Source organism: Gasterosteus aculeatus, chromosome 8 (genome assembly GCF_964276395.1).
Source record: "Gasterosteus aculeatus chromosome 8, fGasAcu3.hap1.1, whole genome shotgun sequence".
Taxonomy (NCBI): Eukaryota; Metazoa; Chordata; class Actinopteri; order Perciformes; family Gasterosteidae; genus Gasterosteus; species Gasterosteus aculeatus.
In genome coordinates this window covers 12,523,333-12,539,924 of record NC_135695.1, presented here as the reverse complement: position 1 = coordinate 12,539,924, position 16,592 = coordinate 12,523,333, and the positions used below count along the sequence as shown (strand labels likewise).

At 44.6% G+C, this 16,592-nt stretch overlaps 1 protein-coding gene across 3 annotated transcripts in view; it reads left to right on the top strand.

Moving 5' to 3' along the window:
- The window catches only part of arid3a (AT-rich interactive domain 3A), a 33,823-nt gene that overhangs the window by 9,872 nt on the left and 7,359 nt on the right, over positions 1-16,592 (top strand). For all 3 annotated transcript variants that reach the window (XM_040185392.2, XM_040185393.2, XM_040185394.2), the window contains exons 2-5: positions 462-1,187; positions 1,278-1,560; positions 14,770-14,842; positions 16,109-16,292. In XM_040185392.2, the coding sequence (XP_040041326.2) occupies positions 829-1,187; positions 1,278-1,560; positions 14,770-14,842; positions 16,109-16,292 (899 nt within the window). In that variant the 5' untranslated portion in view covers positions 462-828. The remainder of the gene's footprint in view (positions 1-461; positions 1,188-1,277; positions 1,561-14,769; positions 14,843-16,108; positions 16,293-16,592) is intronic.

Sequence of the window (16,592 nt, the reverse complement as noted above, 5' to 3'; positions counted from 1 at the left end):
TGGACAACTTTGTCATGTTTACACTTTTTAAGCTGAAACAAGCATTTTGAAATTGGGTATTTTTTCTGTCGCGGAACTTTACTGCTCTTCTGCAGCTCGCAGAAGAGCAGTAAAGGGAGGCAGCTCGAGGAGTCTTACAAATCCTCAGGATGTTAATAGTCATATATATCTAAAGGTAATTGACAACAAATACGTGTATCATCCCTTAACATTATTTATTTTATTTAATGTTAGGAAAAGAAGTCCAATGAAATAACAGAATCTCATCACATACAAGATAAGACTGTAGATTTGGATTTCTCTGTATCAGGTTGCAGGAGCAAGAGAAGATGTCCACTTCAGAGATAATAAATGGAAAGTTTGATGAAACAAAAAAGCTGTTGCTCCTTAACTGGAGGTGCTGATGTTAACAGACGGTGAGGAAGTAGCAGTCTGACACTGTTGTTCTTGCTCTCCCCCAGGTCTTTGTAATCTGTCAGCAGACTCTCGTCCTCCTTCCTTCACTTCCGTTACTCGTGCCTCACCGAGTGTCTGCGGGACTCGGCTCTGCTGTCGGCTTTGATTTCTCCCTAAGCTGCAGGGAGAAACCACTGATACAAGAGAGAGTCCCCTGTCTCCAGAACTGCAGCTGACCTTTGTGAGAGCTCAGACCAATCAGCCCCCCACACCACCCCCACCTCCACCCCTCCTCCTTCCGCTTCCAAACCATAACCTTTAAAGCTCCAGCCTGCTGCTGGGATTGACAAACGTCCCCGGACCGGCCCCGGGACTGGTACTGCTTCAGTGGGGGAGGAAGGCAGCTGAGCTTTGCGCCGTTTTCCCCCGGAGATGAAGCTGCAGGCCGTCATGGAGAACCTGCACCGGCAGCAGAGGGCCAAGCTGCTGATGGAGCAGCAGCAGCAGCAGCTACAGCAGCAGGTCGCCGCCCAACACACTCAGGTCCGCACGATAGTCGGAGGAGGGGATGAGCCGATGGGATGCCCCGCCCCCGAGGCTGAGCAGGCCCAGATGGCGGCACTGGCGGCCATGCGTGCTGCGGCGGCCGGGCTGCAGCGGGTGTCGGACAGCCCCATGTCGGAGCGCAGCAGCGGCGGCGAGGATGAAGGCGATGATGACGACGACGACGAGAACGAAGACGGCGAGGAGCATTACAAGGACATGATGGGGTCCGACGAGGAGGAGCAAATGTGAGTACGGAATTCTCTGCTCAATGTAATATTTAATCTGTGCCAATGGGCCTGAGCCTGTGAACCATAATCTGTTTTTAATACGCACAGCAAACATAAATGGGACGAGGAGGACTTTGAAGGCGAGATGGAAGAGGATTTCGATGACGACCTGGCGGAAGGGGGTCTGCCGACGGGTCACGACGCAGTGGCTCCCGGGAAGGGCATCCTGCTGCTGCCCCACCGACAACTGCACCCACACTCCCAGCTGCTGAAAGCCCGTCCAAGTGTCGAACAGGAGCCCCGCTCAGCTATCCCGCCTGCCCACGCGGCCCGCAGCCATCTGGGCGTGCAGGACCATGGAGACTGGACCTTCGAGGAGCAGTTCAGACAAGTAGGTCTTTGTATTTCTTTATTTACCACCTCTCTTCTCTCTGCCTGGTGGGTTTTTCTTACTTAAATTGACTACTACATGTAGATTGACTATTCTATTGGAGGTTCAGTCAATCCAAAGTCTCCTGCTATGGAATGCCGTTTTAGTCAAAATTAAATAAATGAATAAATACGCAAATACATGAAATATGCATTTGAAATACATCATGAAATAAATAAATGAGGCAATAAATACATAAATATTAAATACATTTAATTATTTCATGGTACTTTTATTTCATAATGCCACTTTTCATTTCCAGAGTCTTTTATTTCATAATGCCGTTTTTCATTTCCAGAGACTTATTTCATAATGCCGTTTTACATTTCACGTTATTATATGCAAATCAGGGGGCGTGGCTACATCTAACATTCAGAACAGACAACAGAGCCGTGTGCAAAAGAAGGCTGGCTAAGGGACGCAAGATTAGCGCTGGTACTACAAGCACAGGTGCTGGACGCCCGCCTCTGGATATTCCTGGATATTGGATTTCTCGGGTTGATAGACCGGACAACACAAAGTTAGCCAGCTTGTCGCCAGGAATATCCAGAAGCGGGCGTCCAGCACCTGTGCTTGTAGTACCAGCGCTAATCTTGCGTCCCTTAGCCCGCCTTCTTTTGCACACGGCTCTGTTTTCTGTTCTGAATGTTAGATGTAGCCACGCCCCCTGATTTGCATATAAGAACGTGAAATGTAAAACGGCATTATGAAATAAAAGTACCATGACATGATGTATTTCAAATGCATATTTCATGTATTTACGTATTTATTCATTTATTTAATTTTGACTAAAACGGCATTCCATATCCTGCAGTGTTGTTTTCACTGTGAAGAACTATGTCGGCTAGAACCTTAGATCATAAATTCAGCTGCCGTATAAGACAAAGGATCCACGTGAATTCTACAACGTTGGGTGTTGACCAATGACTTGCATCTGGCCTTCACCTCTGCACTTTCGAACATTGAAGAAATCAGCCAATGTGTTAAAATAACACGCTTTGGCTTTTAAGTCCTGACACAATAGCCCTGTAGAAAGGTTCTGGTCTAAACTTGCACTTGGTAAAACTTAACATTTACTAACTAAAGTGGCCTGAGAGTGAAATGAAAGCCAGCTGATTTGGAGACGCGGGAGAAAAGGGGTTTGGCGGGGAGAGGGGAAGGATGCCTTTTAACAGATCCACCATGCTGGCGTTTACTGTAAACACACTAGTGGGCTGGATATTATGAGTGAGGCCCCGGAGGAATAGGACGGGCTGTTTACTTGATCAGTTTTCTGTCTGTCAACAAGTTCATGTGGAGTGCTGCTGATTAAAAATAGACTTAGAGACAAGGGGACGAAAGAACCAAGTAAGGTAAAGTCCCTGTTCACCAGCAATAAAAACAACAACTTGTTTTGATACTTCAACACTTTTCATTGCCTCATATTTGGCTTCTCACAGTTCATACTCATCTTGTATCTAAAAAGATACCGCTACCCACAATTAGTACAGTATGAAATGAATAGCCTCTATAAATGCATTTGAGATGATGGCAATTATTATTTGTTCTTGAATGAATGTATTCGTAAATTCCTTTCGGGCTACTTGAATGGGATTAAAGTGTGGCATACAACCGAGCCACTGTTTCATGCTAAACCAGTTGACACAATGGAAACTATTTAAATTGAAATACTCCTCATGGGCTGTAACTATATTTCATGCACATAGCTGAGGGGCAGTTCCTCATTTCAGGAATTTACGTTGATGACTTCTGTATGTTAGAGGTAAACAACTTAAACCCCACTCCGTGCTTTATTTTTAAACCCAACCATCTATTCTGTAATTTAAGGCCTCTTTTTTTTTTTTTTGTAATTACACAGCGTATAGATTATAACTCTCCTAAAACCTACATCTTGTTTCTCTAAATGGTTCCCCTACCCCTCTGCAAAGCCATGTGATTAATAACTTGAATTGATGCTCTCAACAGTTGGTGGTTTTCATACGTCAGGTAGGAACATTTTTATCATGAGATGTCAGTCAGTCGCCAACAGTTTTATAATCAAGTCGCCCAGAATATTGGCCGCTGAGATAGTGCCGCTGAATCCAAAGCGGATTGAAAACAATGCCACGCCCAAACAATGTCAAACTCCTCCTCCTCCTGAGGTGGGACAGAGTCTTTTAAAACCTGCATTCTGACCAACGGGAAGCAAAGCATAACCGGTGACATCTATTCATTCCATTCAACCTCAGCAGTGCTTCTAGTTTATATTGTGGTGAATACAGGATTCACACACAACTCATCTGGCCCATGGATGACTACAGTGGTTACTAATAATGGCAGAGGAAGGCGGTGTGCCCCCTGATGATTCAAAGCCCATGCAAATCAGACTCAGTGATTTTATCTTTCATTTATTTGTAGTAGCATTTCTCATCTTCTTCTTTTTTTACCTCAAGTCGCCATTTGTTTGTTTCTTTTCATGTGAAAGAAGACAGTTAAATACATAGAACAGTTTCCTAATGCGTTGGCATTGAGAAACATAAAATGTTGAAATGATATTGTGATATCTGTAATAGCTGTGAGTCATAAAAGACCAAAACAAAATGTCCTAACATGCTTGGCTGCACGCACGTAGATGTGCAGCTTCCTGAAACATCCTTAAAAAAATGAAATAAGATGCAGCTGTTGAGGCTAAGAAAGCTTAAGCAACGAAACCACTCATTACTCAAACACACATAACAATCCGAACTAAACCTTCAAACGGCTCATTGCAATATTTAACACGCCCTCAAAGACGGAACAGACATTCTGAACAGACATCACATTCTGGGATGTTTTGTTTAAAATGTTGTGCTCCCCACCTTGCTCCTACACATTAATGTTGAGTATCCAGCAGCTGCCTGTTGAGGCAGGAATGCGATAAAGGGACAATGAACTCGTGATCCTAAAACTCTGACTAAAGACCTGGTCACCAATAGTGTAGTAACAGCACACCTTAACAACTGGATAACGACTCAGTGCTTTGAGCATGGCACACATCTGGTTGAAGGTGGGCTTTCCATTTCCGTCATAATGGTCTCTTTTTGTAATTACGCGCACATTTAGTATTATTTTGCAGACCAGGAAGGGAGTTGGTTATTCTTAAATTTAGCGTTACATGCAGTATGACCCGGCCCTTTAACCAGAGGGGATCATATAGTTTGCTCTCTTGTCTACATGACAAAATGCCTTAAATGCAATTGATGTGTTTTTTTTCTTCTTCTTCACATTAGAAGATATCCGCTCCAACGCTGGGAGAAAGCCTTGATCCACAGCATTGTGAGCGTGTTCTGCAGTTAAACTGTGTGCTCTGGAGGGCCCACTGGGCGGGGGGGGAAGGGGTTAAGGCTACACCGTTTATTTTGGGCAGGTGGGTGGAGGCTGTTGGAATGTGCCTGAGGGAGGGTGATAATGTGGCCATTGGGAACCCCAGATCCTCAGCACAGACGCTGAGTGCCTCTATCAGTTGGCAGCAGTTGGACCTTTTCCAAACGGCCCTTTCCTCTGCTACGTTAAATTCGATGACGTTTGTTACGTCACAATATCACTTTAGACTGTGACTATGTGCGTCACAAAAAAAAAGAAAAAATACTCCACGTAAGCAAAGAGTTGCATCAGTGAGTTCAAATACAAAATAGAACAACCGGATTGTAATCAAACTAATTCAACAAATGCATATGTGATAAAGTAAATCTAATTCAACAGGATAAATAAAGAATAATTTCAATGTAAGGTGCCATGTGGGTGAGGAAGCATGCATGAAAACCTCCCCCTTTTAGGTGAGGTTTGCCTTCAGGCGGTGTGTGTGTGTGTGTGTGTGTGTGTGTGTGTGTGTGTGTGTGTGTGTGTGTGTGTGTGTGTGAGTGTGTGAGTGTGTGAGTGTGTGAGTGTGTGTGTGTGTGTGTGTGTGTGTGTGTGTGTGAGTGTGAGTGAGAGCTATATCAGCCAGGGCCCGACGTGCATTCCTGGTGGATCAGCCGGCTACCTTTCTCTCTCTCTGCTGCTCTCAGCTGAAAGGTCAGACTAAATCAAGCTAGCCGTGTCCTGCCGGTTGCAGCGTGCAGAGGAGTTAATCAAAGGACAAAGATTCATGCGGCTATCGGATTATGCCAGCGTCGTTGCATCATTTTGTAATTGAAACTAATTTGTGCTGCTGGTGGAATGCTCGTTCAGCCTCAGCAGAGTTATTTCAGTGATACCACTGCAACCCTTGACCCCCCCGCCCCCCCATACCAACCTGTTCTCACTCCCAACTCTTCAAATACCAACGGTTGATCAGTGTCCCTCTGCGTTTGATACGACTGAAGCACCCGTCCTCATCTATATGAGACCGCCACAGTAAACCCATCGAACCGTGTTCAGAGCAGAGCAACTGTAGTGGCATTAGGGGGATGAAAGTCCGTAATGGGCTCTGTGGGAGGGGAGGTTGTCTGGGTCAAACAAACGTGGGACTTTAACCCAGCAACCGCTGTCCCGCGTGTAACCAAGCCAACAAACACATTGTGGTTTTATCCCATCTCCTAGGCCTGAGTATTTTTGTTGCTTAGGAAAACCTAAAAATGAATCATGTAATTGAGTGATTGAGCACTATTATGCAGCATTATAATATTATAGTACTGGGTTCATCCAGATGAGAACTAAATGTTTTACTGACGTGAGGCACATTAGTTACGCTGGCATCATTTTCCATGAGTTTTCCTACTAATTCCTTACTAATGGCTTCCCAGATAACCCTGTTGTCTAGCTGCTGGACTGAAATATGAGGGACGTCAGGACTCATTTTTTGCAACGCTATTTCTGTGGATGTACTTATGCAATCTAGTTTTATTAACGTAGTGAAACCGATGATATACATTCACATAACTTCCCCACTCCTTACGCCCCCTTATATAAACAACGTCGTCCTCAGGCCAGAACGGGTCCAAAGGCCATGCAGAGCCTTTGATGTCTCCTCTCCTGTGTTTCTGTCTGCTTTAACACCGGCAGCTGGGCAGATGGAGCCCAGATGGACAGTAAAGTAGGGATGTCTTTAAAAATTCATGGCACTCACCATGATCAGGGCGAGTGGAGGGGAGTTGGCATTAAACATTAAATTGCTCTCTCTCTCTCTCACACACACACACACACACACACACACACACACACACACTCTCATTGGGAGTTGGGGGAAGGGGCTGTTAGTGACAACAGGAAGTGTAGCTCGAATGAGAGCCAATTGGGAGCGACACTTATTGGGATTGCCCATCAGGTTTCTGCTGATACAGCTGTCTGATAAGTGCTCTTCAGGTTTATATTCCTCTGTAGTTTCTTTCCAGCCTTTTGATCTGCCGCAAGGTTGTATGAAAAGGACGGACGATGTTGCCTTGGCATTTTATATGAACGTGTGCATTTTCACAGCTGTAGATTTGCTCATTCAAAAAGAAAGCTAATGCAAAGGTTAAACGAAAATGTTCTGTGAATTTATATAATTGAAGTATATGAAATTCGCAATGTCTCTTGTGCTGACATCCTGGAATGAATCAATTGTTTTCCATTTATCTGACGGTATGTCGTCCTCTATCCTCAAATCCAACAGCCTTTTTGCTCTTTACGGAAAACTAAGTCACACTATGTTTAGGAATTGTAATGCTATGTCTTTGCACTACTTGTCAAGCCACATTTCACACACTGTTTTTCTCCAATGCATTAACTTGGCTGTAATCGATTTATTTCAGAGTACATCTCAACATTCATTCATTTGTGTACTTCGAACCGGTTCTCTGAGCTGGAGTCTGCAGGCGTTTACCAGCACAGAGGAGTTTTCATTTCATTTATTTTGTTAGGCCTGTAAAAACCTTTTGTGTGGGCTGATCCTGTGTTCAACATAAAGAAACTGAGTTTAATAGGCCCTGTTCATTGCATGGGAACAAAAGGCCCAAAACAAAGGTCCAGGCTGCATGAAAAGATCCCTTCAGGTCCTGTTGAGTGGAGGAGGAACAGCACAGGAGGAGAAGCAGTAGGTGTCACATAGGGAGCAGGAAGAGCTGTGGTTTTATTTATTCATACGTTTATTTCATTGTGCTCGGAGGAGCTGCCAAGTAGAATATGCTTGTTTCGACTGTGAAGCTCTTCGTGGCATTATGATTGTGTGCAGCGTGCAGCACAAAGCTGATCTCACAAACCGTACAGCCATGGGGATTCGAGAAATTGGCAAGCACTCACTCCGGAGGAGGAGAGGGGGGTTGGAGCAGGAATGTAAACAAAGATTGCGTAGAGGCTGAGGCGACCTCCTTCGTCCTGTCTTTCTTTGGCTGCTGAGTTATGTTGTGTGGGTCTTCTGGTTTAGCACACTCCATCAAGCTTCCTCCTAGTATGTTCACACAGAATGAGAAAATGAGTCAGAGAGACGATTTCATTATCTCTGTCACTGCTTTGTGAGAATGGTGGTCTTGATCTGGGAGTTTTTCCTTTCTGGTCTTGCATCCTAATATAAGCTTAGCTGCACTGAATCGTTGTTGTTGTCAACAAGCTAAACTTTTAAGGGACGTATTTTCATAGTGCGACTCAAGGGAGGCATCAATTTGAACAGAAGCAGTGCCTGTGTGCTGTTTCCTTCAGATGCAAAGGTAGCGTGTGCTGAAAGCTTTCATTCCTGAAAGAATCAATTATGAAATAGGTCAAACGCACATAAAGATAGTTTGCTGCATGTTCTCAAGGTCTCTGCAATCAATTACTCAAACATTATGTAGAGCAGGCTACATTTTCTCATTTTTCCATGATCACATTTGACAGCAATAGGTGTCCTGTCTTGTCCGTATGAGAGAATGGATGAAATTAATTTGTGATTTGGGCATGGCTATGTTCTTAATACGGACACAAGTAGTGTCCTCTGCATTCGGTTTTCACACGGCATAGCAAGAAAGCCACAGAGTGACTAATAACTGATCATGGCTGAATACTATTTAGCTCTGTAACAGTTTCAGCGCCCTGCTAAGTGCATGCAATGCTTTACCTTTACCTATAAAACCATTCATATTACGTTTGAGACACGCAGATACACAAGGACAACTTTTACAGCTATAGAAAACACACGCATCCATGCGTGATAACAATAAGCATTGATGTCACACACAGTCCTGTTCCAGTTGATAATGTCGTGCCATTTCACTCATTGACAGACAGATTGATGGCAGTAAATGAAGTAATGTAATACCAAAGGGAAAAATAGAAGAGATTGAGATAGACAGGACGCTATAGGTTCATCAGCAGGTCTGTGACAATGCAGGAGCCTTTCTTTCCTGTTCCCTGTATCCATACATGACAGGCGTGAGGTCAAACTGCAACCCATCCACATATTGATTTGTGGAGGATTTGCCATGTGGCCGCGACATATAGCTCTCTGGTGACCCACGTGGGCAGATATCTGGGTGTGCCAGGTATGCTTTTTTTTAAGGCCCCCTGTCCACCATTAAACTCCTTGGGTGCCCATTCATCACTCTGATTGCCGGAGTGGGAACTGGCCATGTGCCATCTCTCGCATGTCTTCATCCTGTTTATACACAAGCACCGTGACAGACCTTCGCCTGAACCCGCTGCTATCTATGTCCCCATCTTTCTGCTTTCAGACACAAACGTCACAACTGCATCGGCGCTGGCGCTGAATGAATACCTTCATGCTAAAGTACATTAGATTATTATCTAGGTCAGCAGTTCCCAAACGTTTTAAGAGTCAGGCTCATTTGGAGATATTCATCTCGTGTAAAGACATTTGTGGGGGAATGTGAGCACCAGATAACTGTCGCCTAGCGTGGTGCCAATAATTTGCTCGCGCTCTGAAAAACTGATTCATAATCTTAATTCACTGTTACACCCACTTCCCCTCGTTGGGTCTGCACAGCTTTCCCGTGTCCGATTTGGGCATCCGTCATTGCATTACCACTCATTAGCTGTGTGGTTACAACAGATTGCTTACAGCGACATACATCAAACTGGGAAGCCCTGGGAAAGCTGGCCGCTGTTTGTAATTCGTATCCAAATCTACGGGGAAACGCCAGCTGACGGCAGCAGGCAGGAATGGTTTGTAGCATGTTAGCGTGAGATAGCGCTCATACTGGTTTCATGTCCCGGTCATGATCAAGTGTCAGCAGGCGATACAGTGTCCCCAGTTATGTCGGACCGAAGCCATTTATAAAAAGCTCCTTTGGTAAAGCCCTGCGCAGGAGTCGCTGCCTCGGTCACAACTTCTTGCGCCATAATTAGGAGATGATTGATTTACTGGCACATCATGTGGATTCTGGTGTCATTTGCAGCCGAGGGGTTAAAAAGTTGGGATGGAGTAAATCTCGCAGATCATGGACGTTGTGTTTTATTTGTTGTATTTATTCAGTATCTATGCCTTTTTCGTTCTTACTGTCTTCCTACCTCACATCGCGGCCCTTTTATGTTTAGGGCTTAAGTGTAAAGGTAGCAGATATGGTGAGGTCGGATACAGTCGGTCGCATCGTTGTTGTTTGTCTCATCAGGCCGTTGGCTCCTCATCTTCAGTCGATGGAGTGGATTTTACGAGGTCATCTGGTCAATTAGGATTATGATGTGTTAATCCTGACTTGATCAATAAGAAAACGTTGCTTGCATCTGCAATCAATTGTTGCTGTTAATTGTGTGTGCGTGTGTGGGGGGGGGGCTGTAGTTTCTGCCACATTCAGATCTCAGATTACTGACTAGATTATGTTATTTTCCAGATAGTAATTAGAATCACATGAAAGTACTTTAGATTTTCTCCCTAGTGTAGCGATGTACCACAAAAGGTGGTGGCTAATTTTAACTTTTAGAGCTCAGCGGTTTATATATGTTATTTTTCTTGACAACTTCTCAAAAAAGAGGCGTGAAATCCGTAGCGCTCAATCAAAGGTGTGTAGTGATCGCCAACATGTCCTGAGAAAGAAAACGCGTCAGAGCTCTGGTTTCATTGTTTAATTAACAGATGACTTGAAAGTTTTGTTCAAACGGTAGCAAAACTGAATCCTGCGCACAATGAGAAAGGAAAACAAGAACATGGGCTTGTCACTTCAACCCGATACTTTTTGTATCATTTTCACTCAAGCAAAACAGAGATTATAAAATCGGTTGAAGTGTTTTTATAATATCTGGTTTACCAGCCAGTCCCACTGTCAAGTTACTCAAGGGCTCGGCCCTTTTCAAGGAATTTGATTTATTTTCTAACAATGCGCAGTCTGAAAAGTAGTCTATTTGTGTCGTAGGGGATTTCAGCTCTCCAGGTGTCTGGTTAACCGTGGTATCAAAGCTCTATATTTTCTTTGTGGGAGCACGGAGGCCGTGCCGTGCTGCTGCTTGTGGTTGCTTTGGTGCATTAATGACACCCATAAAAGGGCTTTGGCCTGGAACAATGCCGTGTTTGAATATGGCTGATCATGTGTTCACGAGCTGCATCGAGACCCCCCCGATCCCTCTCCCTGCTAGTCATGCGCTCCCTTCCCCCTCTCTTTAATCATTACAAATTGGCTCGGTGAAACTCCACCACTCATCGTTGCATCATTGTCTTTTTTTTTTTAACAGTTGACCTGTAATCCTTTCGATATGTTTACCACAATGTGACCTTGCCTATACGAGGCTGTAGCTAACCATTAACATCAGGTAAAACCAAATATTTTCATCCTAATCTCTTTCATGGGGAAAAGAAAAAAAAGATTAATATTAATTGTGCAACTGGTCGTCCAGCTTTGAGTGAAAGGGGAACTGTTCACAGTGTGAACCTGATTTCTTTAAATATTAACCACGCCTCATCGTTTTATTTCTGTACCCCAAACAAAGAAACATTATAACTGCCATGAAAATAAACTAGAGTAGTGTTGAATTGAGCTAAATTTGACTGCCGAACAAAGTTGCTACAAAGTGTATTTTAATGTTTTTTTAGTTAACAAGTTTTAACCATGTGTCTCCTTCACACTTTTAAAATTGGACAAGCTTCCACTCAGAGTCTGAAGGTGTGTGTGTGTGTGTGTGTGAGTGTCAGTCAGCTTGACCTCCGGGTGGTTGGCAGGTGTAAATGAGCATGCAGACGACAGACCGGCCTCCTGTCAGTTTGGGTTTTTAGTTGCAAAGCTGCTGTGTGACACTTGTGCCCCCGGCTCGCTAACTTCCATTTGCTTGGGAGGGAGCCTCCCCCTGCTGCTCTTTGGTTACTGATTATTTGCGGTATAAAACCACTTTGTTGTCCGGCCTTTTAATAATTCATCTCCGCACGAGTTCTCGCTGACCCTCCCGCCCGGCCGGGGCAGGAAGTGATCAGACAGCAGTCCGTCATGAGCGCTGAGTGCGTGTCCGTGTGTGGCTGAGAGCTCGGACGTCTCGTCGGACTGCGATTGCTTCACTTCTTCACCTCTGCTGTCACTTTTTTGTCCCCAGAACAAGTCAGATCAGTCTCTGTTGCTATTAAGTTTGCTACAGATCCATATGTTTTTCATCTGCAACTCTCTCTCCGGTTTGTTTTTTTTAGTTCTAAGTTAAAACAATATAACCGTTTTGAATAGTAAAGTGCTACAAACCATCCAGCTTAAACAAATTTTAATAGGCTTTTTCAGTTGCAGGGGATTTGTTGATGGGGCGTTAACTGGCTCCCAGCATTACCAGTTGGCCCAGTTTCTAGTCGCTTATCTAGGTCCCCGCCCCTGTGCACACACTATAGGCATGGAAACCTATATAAGTATGGAACACCTACCTCATGATGATAAAATCCTTCTCGCTCTTTCTTTCTCTCTCTCTCTCTCTCTCTCTCTCTGTGTGTGTGTGTGTGTGTGTGTGTGTGTGTGTGTGTGTGTGTGTGTGTGTGTGTGTGTGTGTGTGTGTGTGTGTGTGTGTGTGTGTGTGTGTGTGTGTGTGTGTGTGTGTGTGTGTGTGTGTGTGTGTGTGTGTGTGTGTGTGTGTGTGTGTTAGGAGGGGGATGTGGGTTCACAGGTATTATGTCCATGTGGCTAAACGAGGGAGAGATAATCAGAATGAGTGGGAAGCTGCTAGAAGAGCGACAAAGACAGGACATAAAAACAAAGAGCAAAAGGCCTGAGGAAACATTGAGGGAAAAACAAAGAACATGTTTGATATATACGACGATGATGACTGCAGTTGTGGTGCCGGTTGGACAAGATCCTGGCTGCTCAACCAGGTGTCTCACTGCGATGATGTCATCATCACCCATATAGCTCTCCATAATGCATCTGGTCTGTTACCAGCTGCTGTTTGGGACTGAATCTACTGAATCTAGTGTATTTGTTTGTTGTTAACTTTGTCCTAAACGTTCCTTGGAAATCTTCCCCTTCTCATGGTATTTAATCGAGATGTTTTTCTCAGTCAGCCACATCGATCCAACTACTGACATTATGTGTGCTGAAAGTATTTGGATGACGCTTGTTCCACCAAACGGCACAACTGTACATCCTGTTTTGTTGTGTACATATTTTGGTAATAAATGTTCCTGATTGCTGATCATTCTAATACTATCCCAGTTATTTGATTGTATTTGGCTGCGTGTCCGCCGTGTCTCACATTGCTAACAGAAACTCCTGCATGCTGATCAAGAAAGGAAAGGCGTCAATCCATCTCAAATACGGTCGTTTCCCCCCCCATCTTTACAGGGGAACCTTCAATAGTAATACGTCCCAAACATGGCGTAAGAAACGCAAGGTGAAAGCAGCGAGATTTTATTGTAGATTCTAGTCACATGTTCATCAACACAAAGCAGGATGCCGCGTCCGTGTCCCCGATAACCGCGAGCACTGAATGAGACTCGAAACTGGATATGCACCCGTAGGAGGGGGAGATACTGTGAGCGTGTTTACACCGTAGACTGTGAGGGGTGACAGCCCATTCGGTTGTCAGGGAAACGGTGAAACTAATCGACACACGGCCGTGTCCACGCTGTAGCGCTGCTCCGGCCTACGTGGCCTTTTTAATTGCTGCGGAGGGACGTGACAATCTCCAGATCCGATCGTTCCTTCTGTGCGGCGGCGCACCGATGGGCGACGTTATCGCAGAGAGGGCTTCTCGTGCCACGTCGCCACATCTGACGCGTTAGTCAGTCCGACCTTGTTTGTATTTGTTTGCGTGATCAGGAGAGAGAGAGTTGGTGGTGGAGAGCCAATAAAACAACATGGCCGGGAGGGGGGGGGCGTTTAGGGAGTAATTCCAAAGATTTATGGTGCGGCACTTCACAAAATGCATGCATCCTGTAATTACAGCCCCCACCTCCCCTCAGCCCTTTGCTAGCAGGCCTGTACATTAGTCAGCATCCCCCACCTCAACCCTCCTCATTCTCTACTCTGTTCCCCCAGCTAAGACTGTAAGATCTCATGGTGTCGCTAATGAGGGTGAAAGCCACAACGAGGGGCAGTCTGTTAGCGGTAAGAGGCCACGACTGTCACTAATCATACCAGCCTTTGGCTGGGTGCTTTAAACCAAACGCAGAAATACTTTAGTGGCTCACGGCAGAATGTTTTTGTTCATTCACCCTCACTTGGCATTCAGGTGGCGTGAATGGATTTACCAACTAAATCTTAATTAATATAAAATGACTCAAATGAGAACGCAGTTTGTTTTGGTTTTAGTAAATACATTTTGTATCAAATCGTTGTATCTGCGTAGTAATAATGTGCAGTTTCACAGTTTGTAACACCCCGTGACCTCGAAAGAGGTACTGTGTGACATATGTAGGTGTAACTGAACGCCTCGAGTACGATGCCCGACGCCGCTCCACTGCTTTCCCACCGACGGTGGAGCACCTGTTAGATGTGACACATACTTAGAAAGACGTTCACTATCACACAGGCAAACTGGGCTGGGGAAATTTCAATGGCCTCTCTGTAGTCCCCCGAGTTGGCGCCCGCACTTTAACTGGCAGCTTTCAGCGAATGTTTCCTGAGCCCAGGGCCTCGCCAGCAGCTGGACCCACATCAGGTTCTCATCAAGCCAGACGGGTCCACAGCAATTCCTCTGTCTTCTTTTGATCAGAGGGAACTGATGTTATTATTGTGATTCAGATTCATCATGTGACCCCGCGCCCCCCCCTGGTGTTCCTCTGCTTTTTCATGCAACGTCAGATCTCAAACATGTGTTGCATTTTGAATTAAATCATAAATAATCTAAATCCGTCTCCCTCCTCCACAGTTATATGAACTGGACAGGGACCCAAAGAGAAAAGAGTTTCTGGATGACCTCTTCAGCTTCATGCAAAAAAGAGGTATGTAACTGTTGGGGCGTGTTTGTGTTTGCTAACAAAACCCTGCATCAGTAGACCACATGTAATCAAAGTCATTAGAGTACACTTAAATCCATTCAAGGTCTCATCTGTATGAGGTGTTTATATTCACTCACTTTATCTGCAGTCAGTGTCGTACATAGACTTTAATAGTCGGAGAGATGCCCCCCCCCCTTCCTCCCCCCCCCCCCCCCCCCCCCCCTTTAGACATATGACACAGCACCTTCTGCTCATCTTTCACTCACGTGAGAGGATCTTTATTCTTTTTCATAGACGATGGGTTTATGGGTGCGACGCCTCTCATTGTCCCCAGGCTAGAACTAGAAAGGACACCGCGTATCAATGCCTCGGAATAGATTGATTAACCTTTTCATCCATACACACACACACACACACACACACACACACACACACACACACACACACACACACACACATAGTCTGTCTCAACCACCATCTCGGATCTGCACCCGGCTGACACTCACAGTACTGTCACATTCAGGAAACTGGTACATTAATTTTTTCATTCGTTTGTGCTGGGGGCAACATTTTTACAGCTCTTTCCCTTCTTCCTTTGCTCATAAATACCAAACACACTTTTACATTTGACTTAAGGTTGAATTTATGGGTGACATAATGAGAACAGCAGGTAATAGTTGCCGTGAGATATTGGACGTGCTCATAACTGGGGGGAAAAAAACAGTATTAAATGTCACATCCACAGGGGATGGACGCAGCCGCAAAGTCTGCTCTATGAATCTGAGAGCGACATCTGCAGGTCGTATCAATAACTGAGGCATCACTCCTTCAGAAGCAAATCCAGGAATGATGTTATTTCATGTCAAACATGGGCCTGAATGTTTGGCTTCAGTCTGTTTAAAATAATATATCTATAGAGACGAGGACATTCGTCAAAGATTAATAGTATTGGAAATGTTGATTTCGTTTTTTTTCTAATGTTTCTGTCTCATACTTCACGTCATTTACTTGTCATTTCTAGTCTGAAGATAAGAACACAACTTTGTCAGGTTGAGTTACGTCAATCAGACAATCACTGGGTTGTGAAACACATTTAAACTCTTGTCTACTAATAAACAATCGATAGAAATTCCAATGAATTGACACGTTCTTCTTCAGTGAACAATGCTGAAAATAAAAGGGGAATGAATAAAAAAAGAGAAGATAATCTGAAAATCCTTCTTTTACAGTTCTTTCCTACATTTCCCCTGTATGTGTGTGTTCTTACAGGAACGCCAGTGAATCGTATTCCCATCATGGCCAAGCAGGTCCTGGATCTGTACATGCTCTACAGGCTGGTGACCGAGAAGGGCGGCCTGGTCGAGGTCATCAACAAGAAGCTGTGGAGGGAGATCACCAAGGGACTCAACCTGCCTACCTCAATCACCAGTGCCGCCTTCACCCTCCGCACACAGTCAGTGTATATACACACACACACACACACACACACACACACACACACACACACACACACACACACACACACACACACACACACACACACACACACACACACACACACACACACACACACACACAGCTGTTTTTCTCTGGTCTAAATTGTAGCTGCAGAGTTAGTTACATTTGTGTACCGTTGTTTGGTTTACATTCAGTACTTTTTTACACTTAATTAGCTTCACATGGAGCCCTGCTCATTAGAAAGAGACTTTGCAGTTTCAAGATTCTTGTGCCATTATTTAGTTAATTCGTTTAT